The following is a 16,348-nucleotide window of genomic DNA, read 5'->3' on the forward strand; positions in this document are numbered from 1 at the left end:
CCAGTGTCCCGCGCTGCCTTCCAGGTGCACCCGGTGTCCCACGGTCCCTGTTTGCACTACTCGTCCCCGGGGCTTGCAAACCGCCCAGCCCAGACACGCTCGAGGCCTCACCGTTGAAGCCGATCACGGCCTCAAGCTCCAGCTCGGCCACCTCGGCTTTGAGCGACATTTGGTTCTCCATCCTCTGGAGACTGGGCTCTCCCTCCGCTCGGCCTCCGGCGGCGCAGCGTCTTCTGGTCGGTATGGTAACGGACGTGCGCATGCGCACCAGACCCACGCCCGCGCTGACTCCCGGCTGCCTCGCCCCGAGCTCCCCCTGCAAAAGGAATAGGGCTTCTTTTTTCCCCCTATTTCCCTAGAAATTTAGGGACGCTGAGGGCACGCTTTCCCTCCACGTCCGTGACTTTGTTTCCTAACCATAGAATCAAGCACCGAGTGTCATTTAAGGAAGCCTGCTATAAGATAATATATAATGGCCACTTCTTTGGGTCCCTTGTTTGAAGTAGGATTGAAGAGAATTTTTAAGCTTTCTTGAGCTATCACTTCACATGTAAAATTCACTCTAAGTGAGTTTTGGTAAATTTATGCAATTGGGCAACTATGCCCACTGTCCAGTTTTGCTTTTGTTTTTTGTTTAAAGCACGATGAAATTTCCGGTAACTGCTGGAGGTCTTGAGATGCTCCCACCTTCCGGGAAAAATGCTTAGATTTTAGTTCCAACCATTTTATTTTAATTGCGCCCGGCTGTTCGCGTCTCTCAGTGGGAGCAGATTAGGTTAGATTGCTCCAACCTAATGTTCCCTGGGGGCCGCTTCCCTTTCTTGATCATCCTTTTGAGCCCCCCCCCCGCCCCCCGCCCCGTGCACGCTGTCCCGGCAAACTCCGGGTTCCGGTCGCGCCCGGGCCGAACCGCGGGGTATGAGCCGCGCGGGCCGCCGTAGTCAGCTGCCGCGAGCAGGAAGTGTCCGACGGCGGGCGGAGACTGCACGATGGCCCCGGACCCCTGGTGAGCCCCGGGCGAGGGCGGCCGAGGCGAGGGTCCGCGGGGGAGGCCGGGCCCCCGGGGAGCCGGCGGGAGCCGGGCTCTGGGGCCGGGGAAGCCCTTCAGGGTGAGGGGCGGGGCAGCAAGGCCCCTTCCCGTGCGCAGGGAGACCGCGCCGCGTTCCGCCACCCTCGGTGCTCGCAGGGGTGGCCCGGGAGGGGGACAGGGTGGACTCCGGGGAGCCGGGGGCTAGTACCGAATCCCGGACACCGTGCCTTTAGCCCGTCTCGGCTGCATCTGGCCGCGGGGATATCCCGCTTGTCCTGGCTGCGGAGCTGGCTGGTGCAGGCTTCCTTGGACTCCCGGGAAAGTGAAGTTCAAGTCACCTTTTTGGGGAATGCCGGTCCATCTGGTGACCTCCCCTCTCTTACTTCCCAGGCGGAGAAACCGAGGTTCAGAACCCACGGTCACCCGCCAGTTAGCAACCAGTTCGCACTAGGATCTTGTGGGCCCTTCAAAAAACTTAGAGGAATCAGGGAGGGGAAATTACGCATTTGTTTATAAGGCATTTAACCCCTATCTGAGTCAGTATCTTGAAGGCTGTTCCTACTGCAGCAACTCTGCAGTAAAAAAAAAGAAAAAAAAAAAGCTGATAAGGGTCGTTCCTTCAACCAATTAAGTCCTAAGGACTGAATGATGAAAAGACACAAGGTCTGATCCTAAGGAACATATTACTACGGCATGTCGGACTGTAGTTTTGTTTGTTTGTTTAATGATTAAAAGCATATTCTAGCTCTATAAAGTTCTTGTTAATATTTCTGGTATAATTTATAATTGTTTAAATTGTAGGCAGTGTGACTATTAGGAGAATGGGTTGCAGGATCAAAGTTAGCACTACTTTGGATCTAGGTTACCTGCGCCAATGTCACTTGATTTAACTCTAATTTTTTTCCACCTAATTTTAACACTTGTATACACTCTGATAGAAAATTTAGAAAATACTGAATATTTGCAGAGAAAAAAAAACCCACATCGTCAACTCTTATCATTTGGAATAATAGCTGTTAATGATTTTAAAATGAAAACATTAGTTTATATAGTATGCATATATACACGTATATATGCACACATATATATGGTATATGTACAAGTATCTCCGCTTCTTGAGACTTCACATTATGCCCCTTTGCTTTTATGAAAGACTTACCTTAGTACCTGTTTTTGCTAACCAAAAGAAATCAGAAGAGGATTTTTGCTTTTGTGAAAAAGAATGGGGGAAGCAAAAATAGCATTCAGCGTTTGTTTTGCAGCAAGCTGTCATAGAGACATTGCACCCCCAGTCAGTAAGAGTGACCCCCCCCCCAAGCTCCTTCCCTGGGAACTGCACTCAGCATCTCAGCATCTCAGCATCAAGCTGTCATAGCTTTGTGAGCATCTGGGCTTTATCTTGGTTTATTTTGTGTATCTGTTAGCAAGATGGGCCCTAAGGTATCAGAAAAGCCCAAGAGAGGTTATTTTTGGGGGGCTAGGAAAGCTCAAAAAATTTTCCATATATATTTATGGTAATTGGCCCCTTTGCTTTACTCCATTTTGGCTGGGGAAAGGTTTTGTAGGAAGACTATTTTTGGATAGTGAGGGAAACCTGCATGTTTTACAAAGCAAGGAACATTTCTCCATGTCATTAAATATTTACTGAAAACATGATTTTTTTTATGGTACGTAATAGTGCATCGTATGAATAACCATAATTTATTTACTTATTTCCCTCTTTGTAATGTTAGAGTTTGTTTTTGTTTAACTGTTGCAAAGACTGCCCCTTTGTTCCATTCCTTATTTCCTCCACTTGCTTTCTGGAAGTGGGGCTATTGGATTGAAGGAGATGAACCATGAGAGACGATGGACTCTGAAAAACAAACTGAGGGTTCTAGGGGGGAAGGGGGCGGGGGGATGGGTTAGCCTGGTGATGGGTATTAAAGAGGGCACGTTCTGCGTGGAGCACTGGGTGTTAATACGCAAATAATGAATCATGGAACACTACATCAAAAACTAATGATGTAATGTATGGTGATTAACATAATAAAAAAATAATAACCGAAGGATATGAACATTTTTAAGGCCCTTGATATGTATTGCTAAATTGCCGTCCACCTCCTGGGAGCTAAACCCCTCACTTTACACATAAGGTAGGATATAAAGCTCAGAGATGGTTATCCATTTAGATTGGTGGAAGCGATCATTGGACCCCAAGCCTCTTCCCCAGTTTATGCTGAGAGCACATCACGTTTCCTGTTACTCTCAAGGAGTTTGACCCAACGGCTTTCTCATCTGACTGTTGATGGTGAAACAGTGAGGGAACTCTGCTGTGTTAGCATCGGGTACCTTGCAAAGTAGGTTGCTGATGAAGACTTCAGGGCAGAAGGAGTATGGAACGGGACTTTGAAAAAAACCCATGAAAACAGACTTGACTGCATACAGCTTTGCCTTTGTGCTCTTGAAAAATCATATGTCAATGATGCTTTACTCCTGAGGGATATAATGGAATGTATTTTGGCTAATTGAACATAATAATAACAAAAATGGAATATAGCAGTGAGTGACAAGCTCACTTTTTAATAGAAGTAGCAAGTGATTACTGCCTCTTAACTGGTTCATTGCTAGAGTTAATTAACTTTACTGCTGGGGCAACGTATTTGTTGATGATACGTCATTTCTGGAAAAATTACGGTTAAACAGACCTTAACAGTTTTGTATTCTGGTTGGTCCTTTTTTGGGTCTATTCTAAAAACTGTTATGGAAGGTAACATATATACCAAGTGGACTAGTATAATGAACCCCTTTATACTCCTCGCCCAGTTCCTGTAATTACCAATATTCTGCCATACTTATATCATCTCTATCTGCCACGTCTTTTTTCCCCTGAGATTTTTTTTTTAAGAAATCTCATACATGTATGAATTTAACTGTTGTGCATTCAGTGTTTTTGTGGTAGAACAGGGGCTCAGTTCATAGTCTGGGAACTGCCTCTTTGCTCCCCTTTGTGGCTCCTTGGTCTCTGCCGGGGCATCACCATCCTCTGAGTCAATTAGGCCTGAAAACTCCAATCATCCCCTTTTTCTTCACTCCTCCTATCAGATTACTAAGTCTTTGATTTTTCTCTTAAATGGCTCTGGCATCTCTTTTATGCCATCTGTTAATGCTGTGGCCCCCTCTTTTAGCCCCGTGCCTCGCAGACAGTAGACACTGGGGACCAGTTACAGAACTGGAGAGCTGGAGAAGCTTTCTGGTCTCCCGCCACCCCCTTCTCGTTCCCAGCCATTTGTGTAAATGAGTTCAGGTTCCTAAACTAGTGGTGTAGGCCCTTATGTGCTTGGTAACAGTGATGAGGCTGCCCATGACCTCTAGGCCCGTGGTTCTCAAACTTTGGTATGGATCGGAAGACCTGGGGGAGCTTTCACAAGTCCTTGAGTCCAGGTCAAACCCCATTCCAGTTTAAACAGAATGCGTGAGGCTGGGGGCCGGGATTTAGCTGTGATGTTGTTGTTTCAAGATTCCCCTGGTGATTCCAGTGCCAGCGAAGTTTTAGAACCACCGCTCTCCAGGGCTAACGTGGTAATGTGAGGAGTGGGAGCAAAACATCTGGGATTTTGGCCTTCTGCATTTCACAGAACCTCTTCAAGGGCTCACTCAATGTGTGAAAGGGTCCCCCTACAGCCTCTTTCAAAAGTCTCACCTGATTATCCTGGTGTTCGAGGCTCTGCAGAAACTAGCTTCTGTACCCTCTGATGCTGATCCTCCCACCCGGGGCCGTGCAGCCGAATGCACCAGGCACATGTCCTTCCATTTCCTTCCTTTCACCCTTGCTTGCTCCTTGTGCCGTCTGCCAAGTCTAGGATGTGTCCCTCCCCCCTGCTTTAACCTTGCAGTTCAGCCCAGGATGCACCCTCTTGGCCCAGCCCAGTCAAGTCTGAGTGCACCCGGCCGCCAGTTATTCCTCTCACTTTCAGATTCGATGTTTTGCAGGAGCTGTATCGTAACTTATTATCGATCTTCATTGGTATGGTCTGGGACCACAGAGCCAGACCTAAGCTCCTCTTTTCAGAGAGGACAGTATGGAGGGGAAAAGGGGAAATGTGGCAAAGACGGGCCAGGACCCAGTTTCCTTACCAGCTGCCCTCCTATTTTCTTTCTTTTTTTTTTTTTGGTTGGGGAGAGGGGCAGAGGGAGAGAGAGACTCTCAACCAGGCTCAGTGCAGAGCCTGATGTGGGGCTCGATCTCATGACCCTGAGATTATGACCTGAGCTGAAATCAAGAGTCAGACGCTTAACCGACTGAGCCACCCAGGTGCCCCTTCCCTCCTATATTCTTAATTATGTGTTGTATCACCTGCTCTTTTTTTGTATACATGAACATACACACACTTACACACACACACACACACACACACATATGCATGATGCTACTTTAACGTATAGTGGGGGGTTGTTAAAGATCCTACCTCATGGGATGTGAAGTTCAGAATGTAACACTCTTAGCCCAGGACCTGGCCCAGAACAGGTACTCAACTGTTACCCGTTGCTGCAATTACTATAGTAAGATCGCTAAGGGAAGCGATCGGAGATTGTTTTTCCCATCACTGAAAAACACATTTGCCAAGTTCCCTCAGTGTAGGAGTAACATGTGGGAGTTCAAAGATGTTAAGAAATGGATCATTTACTTTTTTCAAGCAGAAATTGGGGCATTAGGTGAAGCAGCAGTTTTCAGTATCTGGTACTGGGACAGTCCTGGGAAATATGTTAGTCGTATTGAGCAGACTACCTGGTAGGAGAGATGCAGTGTGTGTGCACACTTAGCTATTCTCTGTGAAACAAATAGTAAGGCCGTCACAAAGGGACAAAATGAGAGACGACTGTGAATTCACTGTGAATTTTTCCAAAGCCTCCAACGCTTTGAATGCCAAATAGAAACTCAGCAAATGTTCTGAGAGAGTTCTTGTAAGCTTAGCTATCAGGAGGGTGTGTGTCCCATGTCCCTAGAGCATTTAGTTTTAGGATAAACAGTACTTGCTGTCCCTGTTTTGTAAAGCTCTTCCCCTGCCTGGCTGCCTTCCTCATCTTGCCTGTCACTCTCTTGTTCTTTTATCCTGCTTTATTTTTCTTCTTAGCGCTTGACTACTCCATATTTATTTATCTTATGCCTTTCTCCCTTCGCTAAGCTCCTTGAGTAGGGACTTTGTCCATTTTGTTCACTGCTCTGTTCTCCAGGGCCCAGAACAGTGCTCAGTACAAAGGAGGCCCTCCGTAAATGTTTGCTGAATGTTCTAGAAGTGAATGAATTCAAACACGTGACCATAGAATGGTGAAGTGGTTAGGAGCAGAGGCTCAGGGCTGGACAGCCTTGGTTTGTGGCTGGTGGTACCTCTTGGGCAAGTTGCTCTACCTCTTTGTGCCTGCTTTTCTCCCTTGTAAGGTGGAGATGGTAATGGGACGCATCTCCTGTTGTTTTTGTGTGGATTAAGTGAATTATTACAAACGAAGCATTCAGGATAGAGCCCAGCTCATCGTTATTTACTGTAATAGCAACACATGTCCCTAGGACTGTCACTATTACTACCCTCCCCTTCTGTTTGAATCTGCGGCTAGAATTAAAAAAAAAAAAAAAAAACTGAAGCTCAGATAATGCGGAAATCATCTCTTAAAGAACCTTAACATCCTTCTCTCTTTACGACTTCGATGCAGGTTCTCCACGTACGATTCTACCTGCCAAATTGCACAAGAGATTGCCGAGAAAATCCAACAGCAAAATCAGTATGAAAGAAATGGTGAAAATACAGTCAGGGTAAGACCAGGAGGAAATTAGTCCTTCGAATGATTTCTTTGAGCTTGGACGTCTGAAAACCCTCCTGCTGCTGAGGCTCCGTGTGTGTGTGTGTGTGTGTGTGTGTAATGACCTCCAAACTTACACGTGTGGAATTGACATTACAACCAATCAGTTAATCATTATAACTGAGACTAAATGAAGCATGACACCTGTTTAATTTCTCCTACTTCACCTTAAAATTTTCTAACAATTTCGTAATCTAGTTCAAACCCCAGACAGTAAATCTCCCAGCCTTTGCAGGACAAGAGGTGACATCTTCACCTCTTGGAGGATCTATTCTTGCCAAAAGGATAATAGCCTTTTTTACATTTTATGTGAGAAAATGTAAATGGCTTACAGGCTGTACAAAAACAGTGGCAGGATTTGACTAGGAAATATATTTTTCAGACGCTCATGAGTTCATGCTAGCACCTTCAAGTCCAACACCATGAGTTTCTAACCTTCTCCATTCCAAATTCCTTTGTTTCTTTTCCAGCAGTCAGAACTTTGGTTTCCAAAAACAATGACATCTTTTTGCTCACTTCGTCTGTTTTATAGTTTAGAGAAAACAGTTTCAGAATTACTACACAGGTACCACCATAAACACTAAGTTGGAATTCGTCTTTTTTTTTTTCGACTTTTTAAAACTAATATCCCACTAATAATACTGAGGTTATTCTGTTCTAAAGTTATTAGGATGGATTCTTTTTTTTTTTCCTGTGTTTTATGGTATCCTTTGCATCTGTTTTTATTCATTATTTTTCTACTTACTCTTTAATCCCCATCACTTATTTCCCCATCCCCCACCCCTCTGCCCTGTGATAACCACCAGTTTGTTCTCCATAGTTGAGTCTGTTTCTTGGTCTGTCTCTCTTTTTCGTTTTCCCTTTGTTCCTTTGTTTTTTTTCTCAAATTCCACCTATGAGTGAAATCATATGATATTTGTTTTTCTCTGACTTATCTCACTTAGCATTATACTCTCTAGCTCCATCCATGTTGCAAATGGCAAGATTTCATTATTTTTTGATGGCTGAGTAATATTCCATTGTATCTATATACCACATCTTTATCCATTTATCTGTCAGTGGACACTCGGGCTGCCTCCATAGCTTGGCTATTGTAAATAATGCTGCTGTAAACATCGGGGTGCATGTACCCCTTTGAATTCGTGTTTTTGTATTCTTTGGTAGGATGGGTGTTTGGATTGTTTCTACTATTTTGCTGTTATGAAAAATGCTGCAATAAATACCTTTATGCATTTTCCCTCCTTATATTTGTGGAGGTGTCTTACAAGGGTGAATTCTCAGAACCAGTAGGGTGATTACTGGATCATTGGGCAGTTTTATTTTTAACTTTTTGAGGGACCTCCATACTGTTCCACAGTGACTGCACCGGTTTGCATTCCCACCAGTGGTGCACGAAGGTTCCTTTTTCTCCACATCCTTGCCAACACTTGTTGTTTCTTTTATTGTTGGTCTTAACCATGCTGACATGTGTGAGGTGGTATCTTGTAGTTTTGATTTGCGTTTCCCTGATGATGAGGCATGTTGAGCATCTTTTCATGTGTCTGTTAGCCATCTGGATGTCTTCTTTGGAGAAATGTCTGTTCATGTCTTCTGCCCATTTTTAATTGGATTATTTGTTTTAGGGTGTTGAATTGTATCAGTTCTTTATATATTTTGGATAGTAACCCTTTTTCACTTATGTCCTTTGCAAATATCTTCTCCCATTCAGTAGATTGCCTCTTTGTTTTGTTGATTGTTTCCTTTGCTGTTCAGAAGCTTTTTGTTTTGATGTGGTCCCAATAGTTTATTTTTGCTTTTATTTGCCTTGCCTTAGGAGACATATCTAGAAAAACGTTGCGGGGCACCCGGGTGGCTCCGTTGTTAAGTGCCTGCCTTCGGCTCAGGTCAGGACCAAGCCCCACATCGGGCTCCCTGCTCAGTGGGGAGCCTGCTTCTCCCTCTCCCTCTGCTGCTTCTCCCTCTCCCTCTGCTGCTTCTCCCTCTCCCTCTGCTGCTTCTCCCTCTCCCTCTGCTGCTTCTCCTGCTTGTCTTCCCTCTCTGACAAATAAATAAATAAATCTTTAAACAACAACAACAACAAAAAAGAAAAACATTGCTCTGGCCAGTTTTTACTGCCTGTGCTCTCTTCCAGGATTTTTATGGTTTCAGGCCTCATATTTAAGTCTTTAATCCACTTGAGTTTATTTTTGTGTGTGGTGTAAGAGAGTGGTCCAGTTTCCTCCTGCATGTTGCTGTCCAACACCGTTCCACACCTTTCCCAGCACCATTTGTTGAAGAGACTTTTTTCCCATTGGATATTCTTTCCTGCTTTGTCAGAGATTAATGGACCATATATAATTGTGGGTTTATTATACGAATTTTTAATACTTCTTATATGTAACCATTTTCATTAATTTTGGTTTATTCTTCCTGTGTTAACTTTTTGCAGAAATAAGCATCTGTGTATATGTGTGTGTGTTCTCATTTCTCTTCCTTTTACGCAAAAAAGATACTCTTTTGTATCTTGCTCTTTTTATTTAATACTACATTGTAGTGAACCTCCATATCAATTCACTGAGATCTTTGCTGTTCTTCTTTAGGGCCATATAATACTGTATTGCCCAGATGTGTCATGTCCGTTTAACCTGTCTAAAGATGGGTGTTTGGATTGTTTCTACTGTTTTGCTGTTATGAAAAATGCTGCAATAAATACCTTTATGCTTTTTCCCTCCCTGTATTTGTGGAGGTGTCTTATAAGGGTGAATTCTCAGAACCAGGGTGTATGTGATTTTTTTTTTTTTTTTTTTTTTACCCATTGGCAAATTCCCCTCCACAGGTGTGCTTACCTTTGGCGCCCTGACCAGCAGAACACAAGTTTCTGTTTCTTCACAGGCTGGCTAACAGATGGTGTTCTCAGTCTACCAAGTTGTTGCTGGTCAGATAAGTGAGACATGGTATTTCAGTGTAGTTTCAAATGTGCATTTTTTATGTACGAATCAAGGGAAGTATGTTTTCACATGCTTAAGCATTATTTATATACATTTTTCTGAGAAGTTCTTATCTTTTGCCCATCTTTTTTATTGGATTGTTGGTCTTTTTAGTCTTTAAGAGTTCCTTACATAATACGGAAATTTAGTTCTTGGTGACAGATTATAATTTATTTTCTTTATCATTTGTTGTTTGGCTTTGCCCATGGTATCATCTGCCATGTGAAAGTTTTTTTTAAGATTTTATTTATTTATTCATGAGAGAGAGAGAGAGAGAGGCAGAGGGAGAAGCAGGCTCCCAAGGAGCAGGGAGCCCGATGCAGGACTCGATCCCAGGACCCTGGGATCATGACCTGAGCTGAAGGCAGACGCTCAACCATCTGAGCTACCCAGGCGCCCAAGTTTTGGTTTTTTTAAACAGAGTTGGCTAATGATCTTTAATTGCTTCTGCATTTTCACTCATAACTTTTGCAGTTTCTGGGATGTAAGGAATTTATTCCTGTTTTCTTCTAATAAACATATGGTTTCACTTTTTACATTTAGATCCCTGATTCATTTAACTGGTATCATCTTCTTGGATAAGTTAGATTATTTCTAATTTATAAATGAGTTTTCAGTGTGGCTAAGTTATTGCCCACGTGAGAGTAATTTCTCAGTGTAGACTTTCTGGATTTAGGTCGTATGAAATCTTTTTTTTTTTAACTTTTATTTATTTATTTTTTAAGATTTTATTTATTTATTTGACAGAGAAACAGCATGAGAGGTAACACAAGCAGGGGGAGTGGGAGAAGGAGAAGCAGGCTTCCCGCCGAGCAGGGAGCCCGATGTGGGGCTCGATCCCAGGACCCTGGGATCATGAGCTGAGCCAAAGGCAGACGCTTAACGACTGAGCCACCCAGGCGCCCTGGTCGTATGAAATCTTAAGCCTCTTGTACATATAATTCTGTACCAATTCTGATTATCTTTTAAAAATCATTCTCATTCTGTTAGGTGAAATTATACAGTAGATTTTTTTTTAATTACTTATGCCATTGAACATGTTTTCATATATTTATTGGACACTCATATTTCTTCCTTTGTGAATTGACAGTATATGTCCTTAACCTAACCTGTTGTTTCTTTTCTTTATTTTTTAAAGATTTATTTATTTATTTGACAGAGAGAGACACAGCGAGAGATGGAACACAAGCAGAGGGGGTGGAAGAGGGAGAAGCAGGCTTCCCGTAGAGCAGGGAGCCCGATGCGGGGCTCGGTCCCAGGACCCCGGGATCATGACCTGAGCTGAAGGCAGACGCTTAACGACCGAGCCACCCAGGCGCCCCTAACCTGTTATTTCTTAATCTCAGTGTTCTTTTTGTGTGTGTTGACTATAGTAATGCTTGATCTGGCATATTTGGTACCAGTATTTTTTCTTTTAATTTGGCTTTTGATTTTATAAATGACACTTTTTTGGACATGTGCTTGTTTTTAAACTCTATTTGAAATTTTCAGTATTTTTATTTGTGGTCTTTTCTTCTAGAAAGAGGGGAGATAATGCTGAGAAAGGTCTTTCATACCCAGAGATTGTATAAATATTTTATCTGATCGCCTAAATCTTCTTCAAGCTTTCCTTCAGTTTTTATTTTTAAACACGTATGTTTAAAATATTTGAAGTTTATTTTGGTATGTTGTTGGCATCTAATTTTACTTTTTTTCCATTTGCTAAATTATTCCTTACCTTACCCCCCACGATCTGAAATATTCTGTATTTCATTCACCCAATTTTTGCTCAGCTGCACTATTCCTGGACCTTCTGTACTGTTGCACTAAAGATTAAGCTTTTGCTAACTGCCAGCATCATACTCTTGTGGTTATTATAAAAACTTCAGATCTGATTGTCAAAGTCCCCCTCTATCACACCTATTCCTTATCTTTCTATATTTCCCTTTATCCATGTTTTAGAATAATTTTGCATAGCTTCATTAAAATTCTTTTGTACTGAGCCTCAATTACCACCTCTTTTCCAATAAAAGACCTCCAAATGGGACTTTGAATAGATGTGTAGTTTATTTATAGATTAAATTGGGGGACATTTACATTTCTACAATATTAAGTGTTTCCTTTTACTCATTCCTCCACCGAAGATTTCCTGCGCAGTCGCTGTGTGCCAGGCAGGCACTGTGCTGGGTATGTTTTAGGTTTTGTTGGCATTGTTAATGATGTTTAAAAATAATAATTAAAAAAAATTCTCCCCACCTATTACTTAAATTTAGAAATGCCCTAGGTTTTTTTTCATTTTGCAGTTGATTACTGATTTCTTTTCCTGTTCCTAGTAATCTGTCAGTGGCTGCACTTAATTTTCCCAAACAGACTAATCCATTTGGAAATAATGAATTTCCTCTCCTTCTTTCCAGCCCTTGTGTATTTTTTTTTTAAGATTTTAAAAATTTATTTATTTGACAGAGAGACACAGCGAGAGAGGGAACACAAGCAGGGGGAGTGGGAGAGGGAGAAGCAGGCTTCCCGCTGAGCAGGGAGCCCAATGCAGGGCTCGAACCCAGGACCCTGGGATCATGACCTGAGCCTCTTAAGGACTGAGCCACCCAGGGGCCCCGCCCTTGTGTATTTCTTTAACTTGTCTTATTGCATTGGTTAGAGCTTCTAGACCACAGTTGGATAATGTTGTAGTTAAGGCAGCAATGTTCCATTCCATTTTCTTTCTCTGTTTTTGTTTTGTTTTTAATTAATTCCCCCTATGCTGTATTAGTCATTAATGCTGTCAGCTTTATTATTAGATTTTCTACCATCAAACTGTTCTTAAATTACTAGGATAAATTCTACTTGGTGATGGCATATTGTCATTTTAACATAATTCTGAATTTGCTTTGCTAATATTTTTTAAAGACTTTTGTATTTTATAATCCTTATGGGAGATTGGCATGTGGTTTCTTTTTTCCCAGTATCTCTGTCAGTGCTTGTTACCACGGCCGTGTTCAGCTTAAAATACAAATTAGGCCTTCTGTTTTTTTCTGTGCTTTGGAAAGTTTCTGTTAAATTATGATGGTGGAAAACTTTTCCTGATTATAAAAGTAATCATTTTCTAATATAATATTTTAAAAATCCCACTACTTTGAGTTAACTTCCCTTGGCATTTTAAAGTATTTGGTTCCTGGATTGATTTTTCTCAGTGTGGATGACATTTCATTTTATGACTTGATTTTTTTTTTCTTCGAATAAATTATGATGGCTTTCTTTCTGTGTTCACAGATTGAGATTTCAATCATACTTTTTTAATGGCTACATTCTCTTTCATCTCTTGAATGCTTTTGAGCTTTAATTTTGTAGAATGTTCTTAGGTTGGATGTGCATGTGTGTGTGCACGCATGTGTTGTGCTTTTTTTTGTTCGTTTGATTTGCTCTTTATTACTTGAATGAGGGGAGATCTGCTTTCCTTGGTATTTCCTCATAAACATTGTGGGTGGTTTTTCCATGGTTCCCAGAGGTATTAGAATAGTTAAGGTTAGACTTTTCTTGGCTGCTGATACCTTTGAGGGTTGCTTGATGTGTGTAACCCTCGGCCAGCCTGTGGTGTCCTGCTGTTTTTTTCCTTAGTGTGACCCTGCTAATCTAGGGAGGGAGCCCTGGATTCCCCTGCAGGTTTGTAATTGCTACTCTGAACACGGTAGCAAATGAAATCTGTGATAGTCTGTCTTTTGAAAACATATCTCTGATTTCACCCATGGCTGACTGGATTTAATTTACATGGGCACTTTTATGTTTCATATTTCTCAATTCCTGAGAGCCTCTCTCCCCACCCTCCTCCATCCTTCAGGGCAGCACTCAGAGTCACAAACCAAAGTTTCCTCTGGGTCTGTAGAATGATTGAGAAAATTCACACAGTCTTGGAAAAACAGTCACGTGTGGTTAACGTTGTGTAGGAAGGGCACACTGCTGTAAAACTTTTAAATGGGTTTTAAGTATACCAATGTATTTAGAGAAGACTGGTCGGGATGGCAGTGGGAGTTGATGTCTTGTCCTTTGAAGCATGGTTGAAGGATCTGTGAGGTTTTCACTGGGGAATGAAGACTAGGGAACCCAATTTCCTGCATGGCTCCAAGGTGGGCAGATAGGATCAGAGGGTAGATGCTCAGGGGACAGAATTCAGACTGTGAGGGCCAAGTGGCAGTCTCTAGTCAGTACCTATCCAGGTATGGCCCAGCTTACCTCCTGGTCACAGCAGAGAATGGATCCAAGCATCAGGTGGGTGACTGGATCAAAATTTAGATACCTCCTAGCCCTGAGGGTATCCTTGGGAGGTTAGGCGTCTCTGCCAGCTTGCCCTTGAAGGAATCATAGTATGTTTATGTGCTATTTTTAGTAGACCCTACACCTCTGGACCAGCATACTTAGGATGTGTTCTTTTCTTTCCAGCTTACCGTGACAATCAGAACTTTGTTGCAGAATCTGAAGGAAAAGATCGCCCTTTTGAAGGACTTATTGCTAAGAGCTGTGTCAACACATCAGATGTATCCATGTAAACATTTCCACCTCTTTTTTAGAGTGGGAGGAAAAGCAGTCTTATTTGAAGAAAGGAAGGAATCTGGGCCACCCAGATTTTTCCACAGCTTGAGGAAGACCTGGTTTCCAAAATATTGCCTATAATCTCGATTTCTATTTTAAGTGTCTGTTACATGGTTTACAGTGAATACGCTGGCGAAGTAAGATGTACTGAAGGCATCAGCTTATTTGGGTATTTATTTTGGTGTAACCTTTACCGTGTAGGAAGCGAGTGCTTTCTGCTGGTGCTGTGTCTGCTCTGAGCCCTGCGCTGCCCCCTGTCTAGGCTGTCCTGAAGATGGTGAACCACTGCTCCCACAGGGGACCGTCCATGACAGTCCCGAGCTGTGATTATGCTGCAGCGTCCAGACTTTTGAGTGATCCATTCTCTTTTCCGAGAGGCCAGTACCGGTAGAAATCGTACACTGTCAGAGATTTATCCCTGTTTATGTAGATTATTGAGATGGGACTCGTTTGCCTTCATATTCTTCAAGAAGCACAGAGGCTGCCCCTGGCTTGGGAGTTCTTGGGCAGGGGAGGGGGTGGGCAGGAAGCGCTTGCTTGAAGCAAGTTGTACCACCATTTCAGCCTCCCACCAACACTGTCAAGTACTGAAACTTTTTTTTTTTTTAGAAGTTCATAATCTGATCAATTTAGGAAAATACATGTGACCTGTTACCTAAACCAGTCCTTTAAACCTGAGTTTATATTGGTTTGAAAACTGGCCTCAAACCGCTCCTCTCTCATTTCTTCACATTATCATTTCGTACCAAAAAGCCAGATTTGAGTATCTCAAGAAGTGGTTATTACTGCCTGATTTTAAGTGGGAAAATGTAGGAATATAGCTTTTTGACCAAATAATAGAAAATGTTTTAACAATTATTTTCTCCCAAGTGTAACCCCTTACGCTACCAGGGAGGTTTGCTTAGATTAATTGCAGGGGTTTCCAAATATTCAATTACTAACACACTAACGTTTCAAGTAAAAGTTTAATTTCAATAAACAATGGGGGCCTTATTTTTAACACAACTGGAATATTCTGATATTTAGTTTGTAACTTTGCCCTCCATCTGTTATCATTTATTACCGCACATCTTTTTTTTTTAAAGATTTTATTTATTTGAGAGAGAGAGGATGAGAGATAGAGAGCACGAGAGGGAAGAGGGTCAGAGGGAGAAGTAGACTCCCTGTTGCACAGAGAGCCCGATGTGGGACTTGATCCCGGGACTCCAGGATCATGACCTGAGCCGAAGGCAGTCGCTCAACCAACTGAGCCAGCCAGGCGCCCTACTGCACATCTTTTATATACATATATGTGGCGGGATCCCAGAACTCTGAGATCGTGACCTGAGCCGAAGGCAGATGCTTAACCGACTGAGCCACCCAGGCACCCCCTGCACATCTATTATAAAAAGGGTTTTTATTTTATCAAAAGCAACAGGTCGTAATATGTAGACCTCAGATGGTTTCTGATTGGCCCGGCTACCATCTGCACGTGAGGTCCAGCTACGCACGCTCGTTTTCTTATTACCTAAAACACATATGTTAGGAAGGTAACTAAATAGTCCTTTCACGATATAATATTAGCAACTATGTATTTGCTAACTTCCATTAAGGTAACTGATTATTATGCATCTTATAATATTTATGTGCTAAACTAGAGGGCAAAAAAGAAACAAATTAAGAACTCTTACTTTTTTCTATTAGTAACTTCTGCTCTTTATTAGTTATAGAGAAGCATGTGGCGGTAATAATTGACTTGACTTTGTTCTGAATGCTTTCAGCCTGACCATCTTTTGAAATCTCATAGACTTTGGTTTTGTGGTCATCTCAGAATTTGCTGAACGAAGCATGAAAAATATATAAAAATATTTTAAAATATTGAACAGAGTTATTAAACACATTATGAAAATATTTAAGGAGATTACTGTGGATAATTTAGAATGTTGTAGGATAAAGCAGAAACTCAGCTGGACTGTAA

At 42.2% G+C, this 16,348-nt stretch overlaps 2 protein-coding genes across 7 annotated transcripts in view; one reads left to right on the forward strand and one right to left on the reverse strand.

Moving 5' to 3' along the window:
* CFAP52 (cilia and flagella associated protein 52) overlaps nucleotides 1–181 on the reverse strand; it is a 42,241-nt gene extending 42,060 nt beyond the window's left edge. For all 3 annotated transcript variants that reach the window (XM_028125148.1, XM_088027238.1, XM_028125147.1), the window contains exon 1: nucleotides 112–181. In XM_028125148.1, coding sequence (XP_027980949.1) covers nucleotides 112–181 — 70 coding nt within the window. The remainder of the gene's footprint in view (nucleotides 1–111) is intronic.
* A 760-nt stretch (nucleotides 182–941) lies between these two features.
* Nucleotides 942–16,348, forward strand: part of STX8 (syntaxin 8) — a 255,090-nt gene continuing 239,683 nt past the window's right edge. For 3 of the 4 annotated variants that reach the window (XM_028124957.2, XM_088027971.1, XM_028124956.2), the window contains exons 1-3: nucleotides 975–1,006; nucleotides 6,719–6,818; nucleotides 14,242–14,336. In XM_028124957.2, the coding sequence (XP_027980758.1) occupies nucleotides 990–1,006; nucleotides 6,719–6,818; nucleotides 14,242–14,336 (212 nt within the window). In that variant the 5' untranslated portion in view covers nucleotides 975–989. Of the gene's footprint in view, nucleotides 1,007–6,718; nucleotides 6,819–14,241; nucleotides 14,337–16,348 lie in introns of all 4 variants that reach the window. The other variant, XM_028124955.1, reaches the window with a different exon arrangement.

Source organism: Eumetopias jubatus, unplaced genomic scaffold, assembly GCF_037043125.1.
Source record: "Eumetopias jubatus isolate StellerSeaLion01/CBP00866 unplaced genomic scaffold, mEumJub1_p1.0 scaffold_10, whole genome shotgun sequence".
Classification (NCBI taxonomy): Eukaryota; Metazoa; Chordata; class Mammalia; order Carnivora; family Otariidae; genus Eumetopias; species Eumetopias jubatus.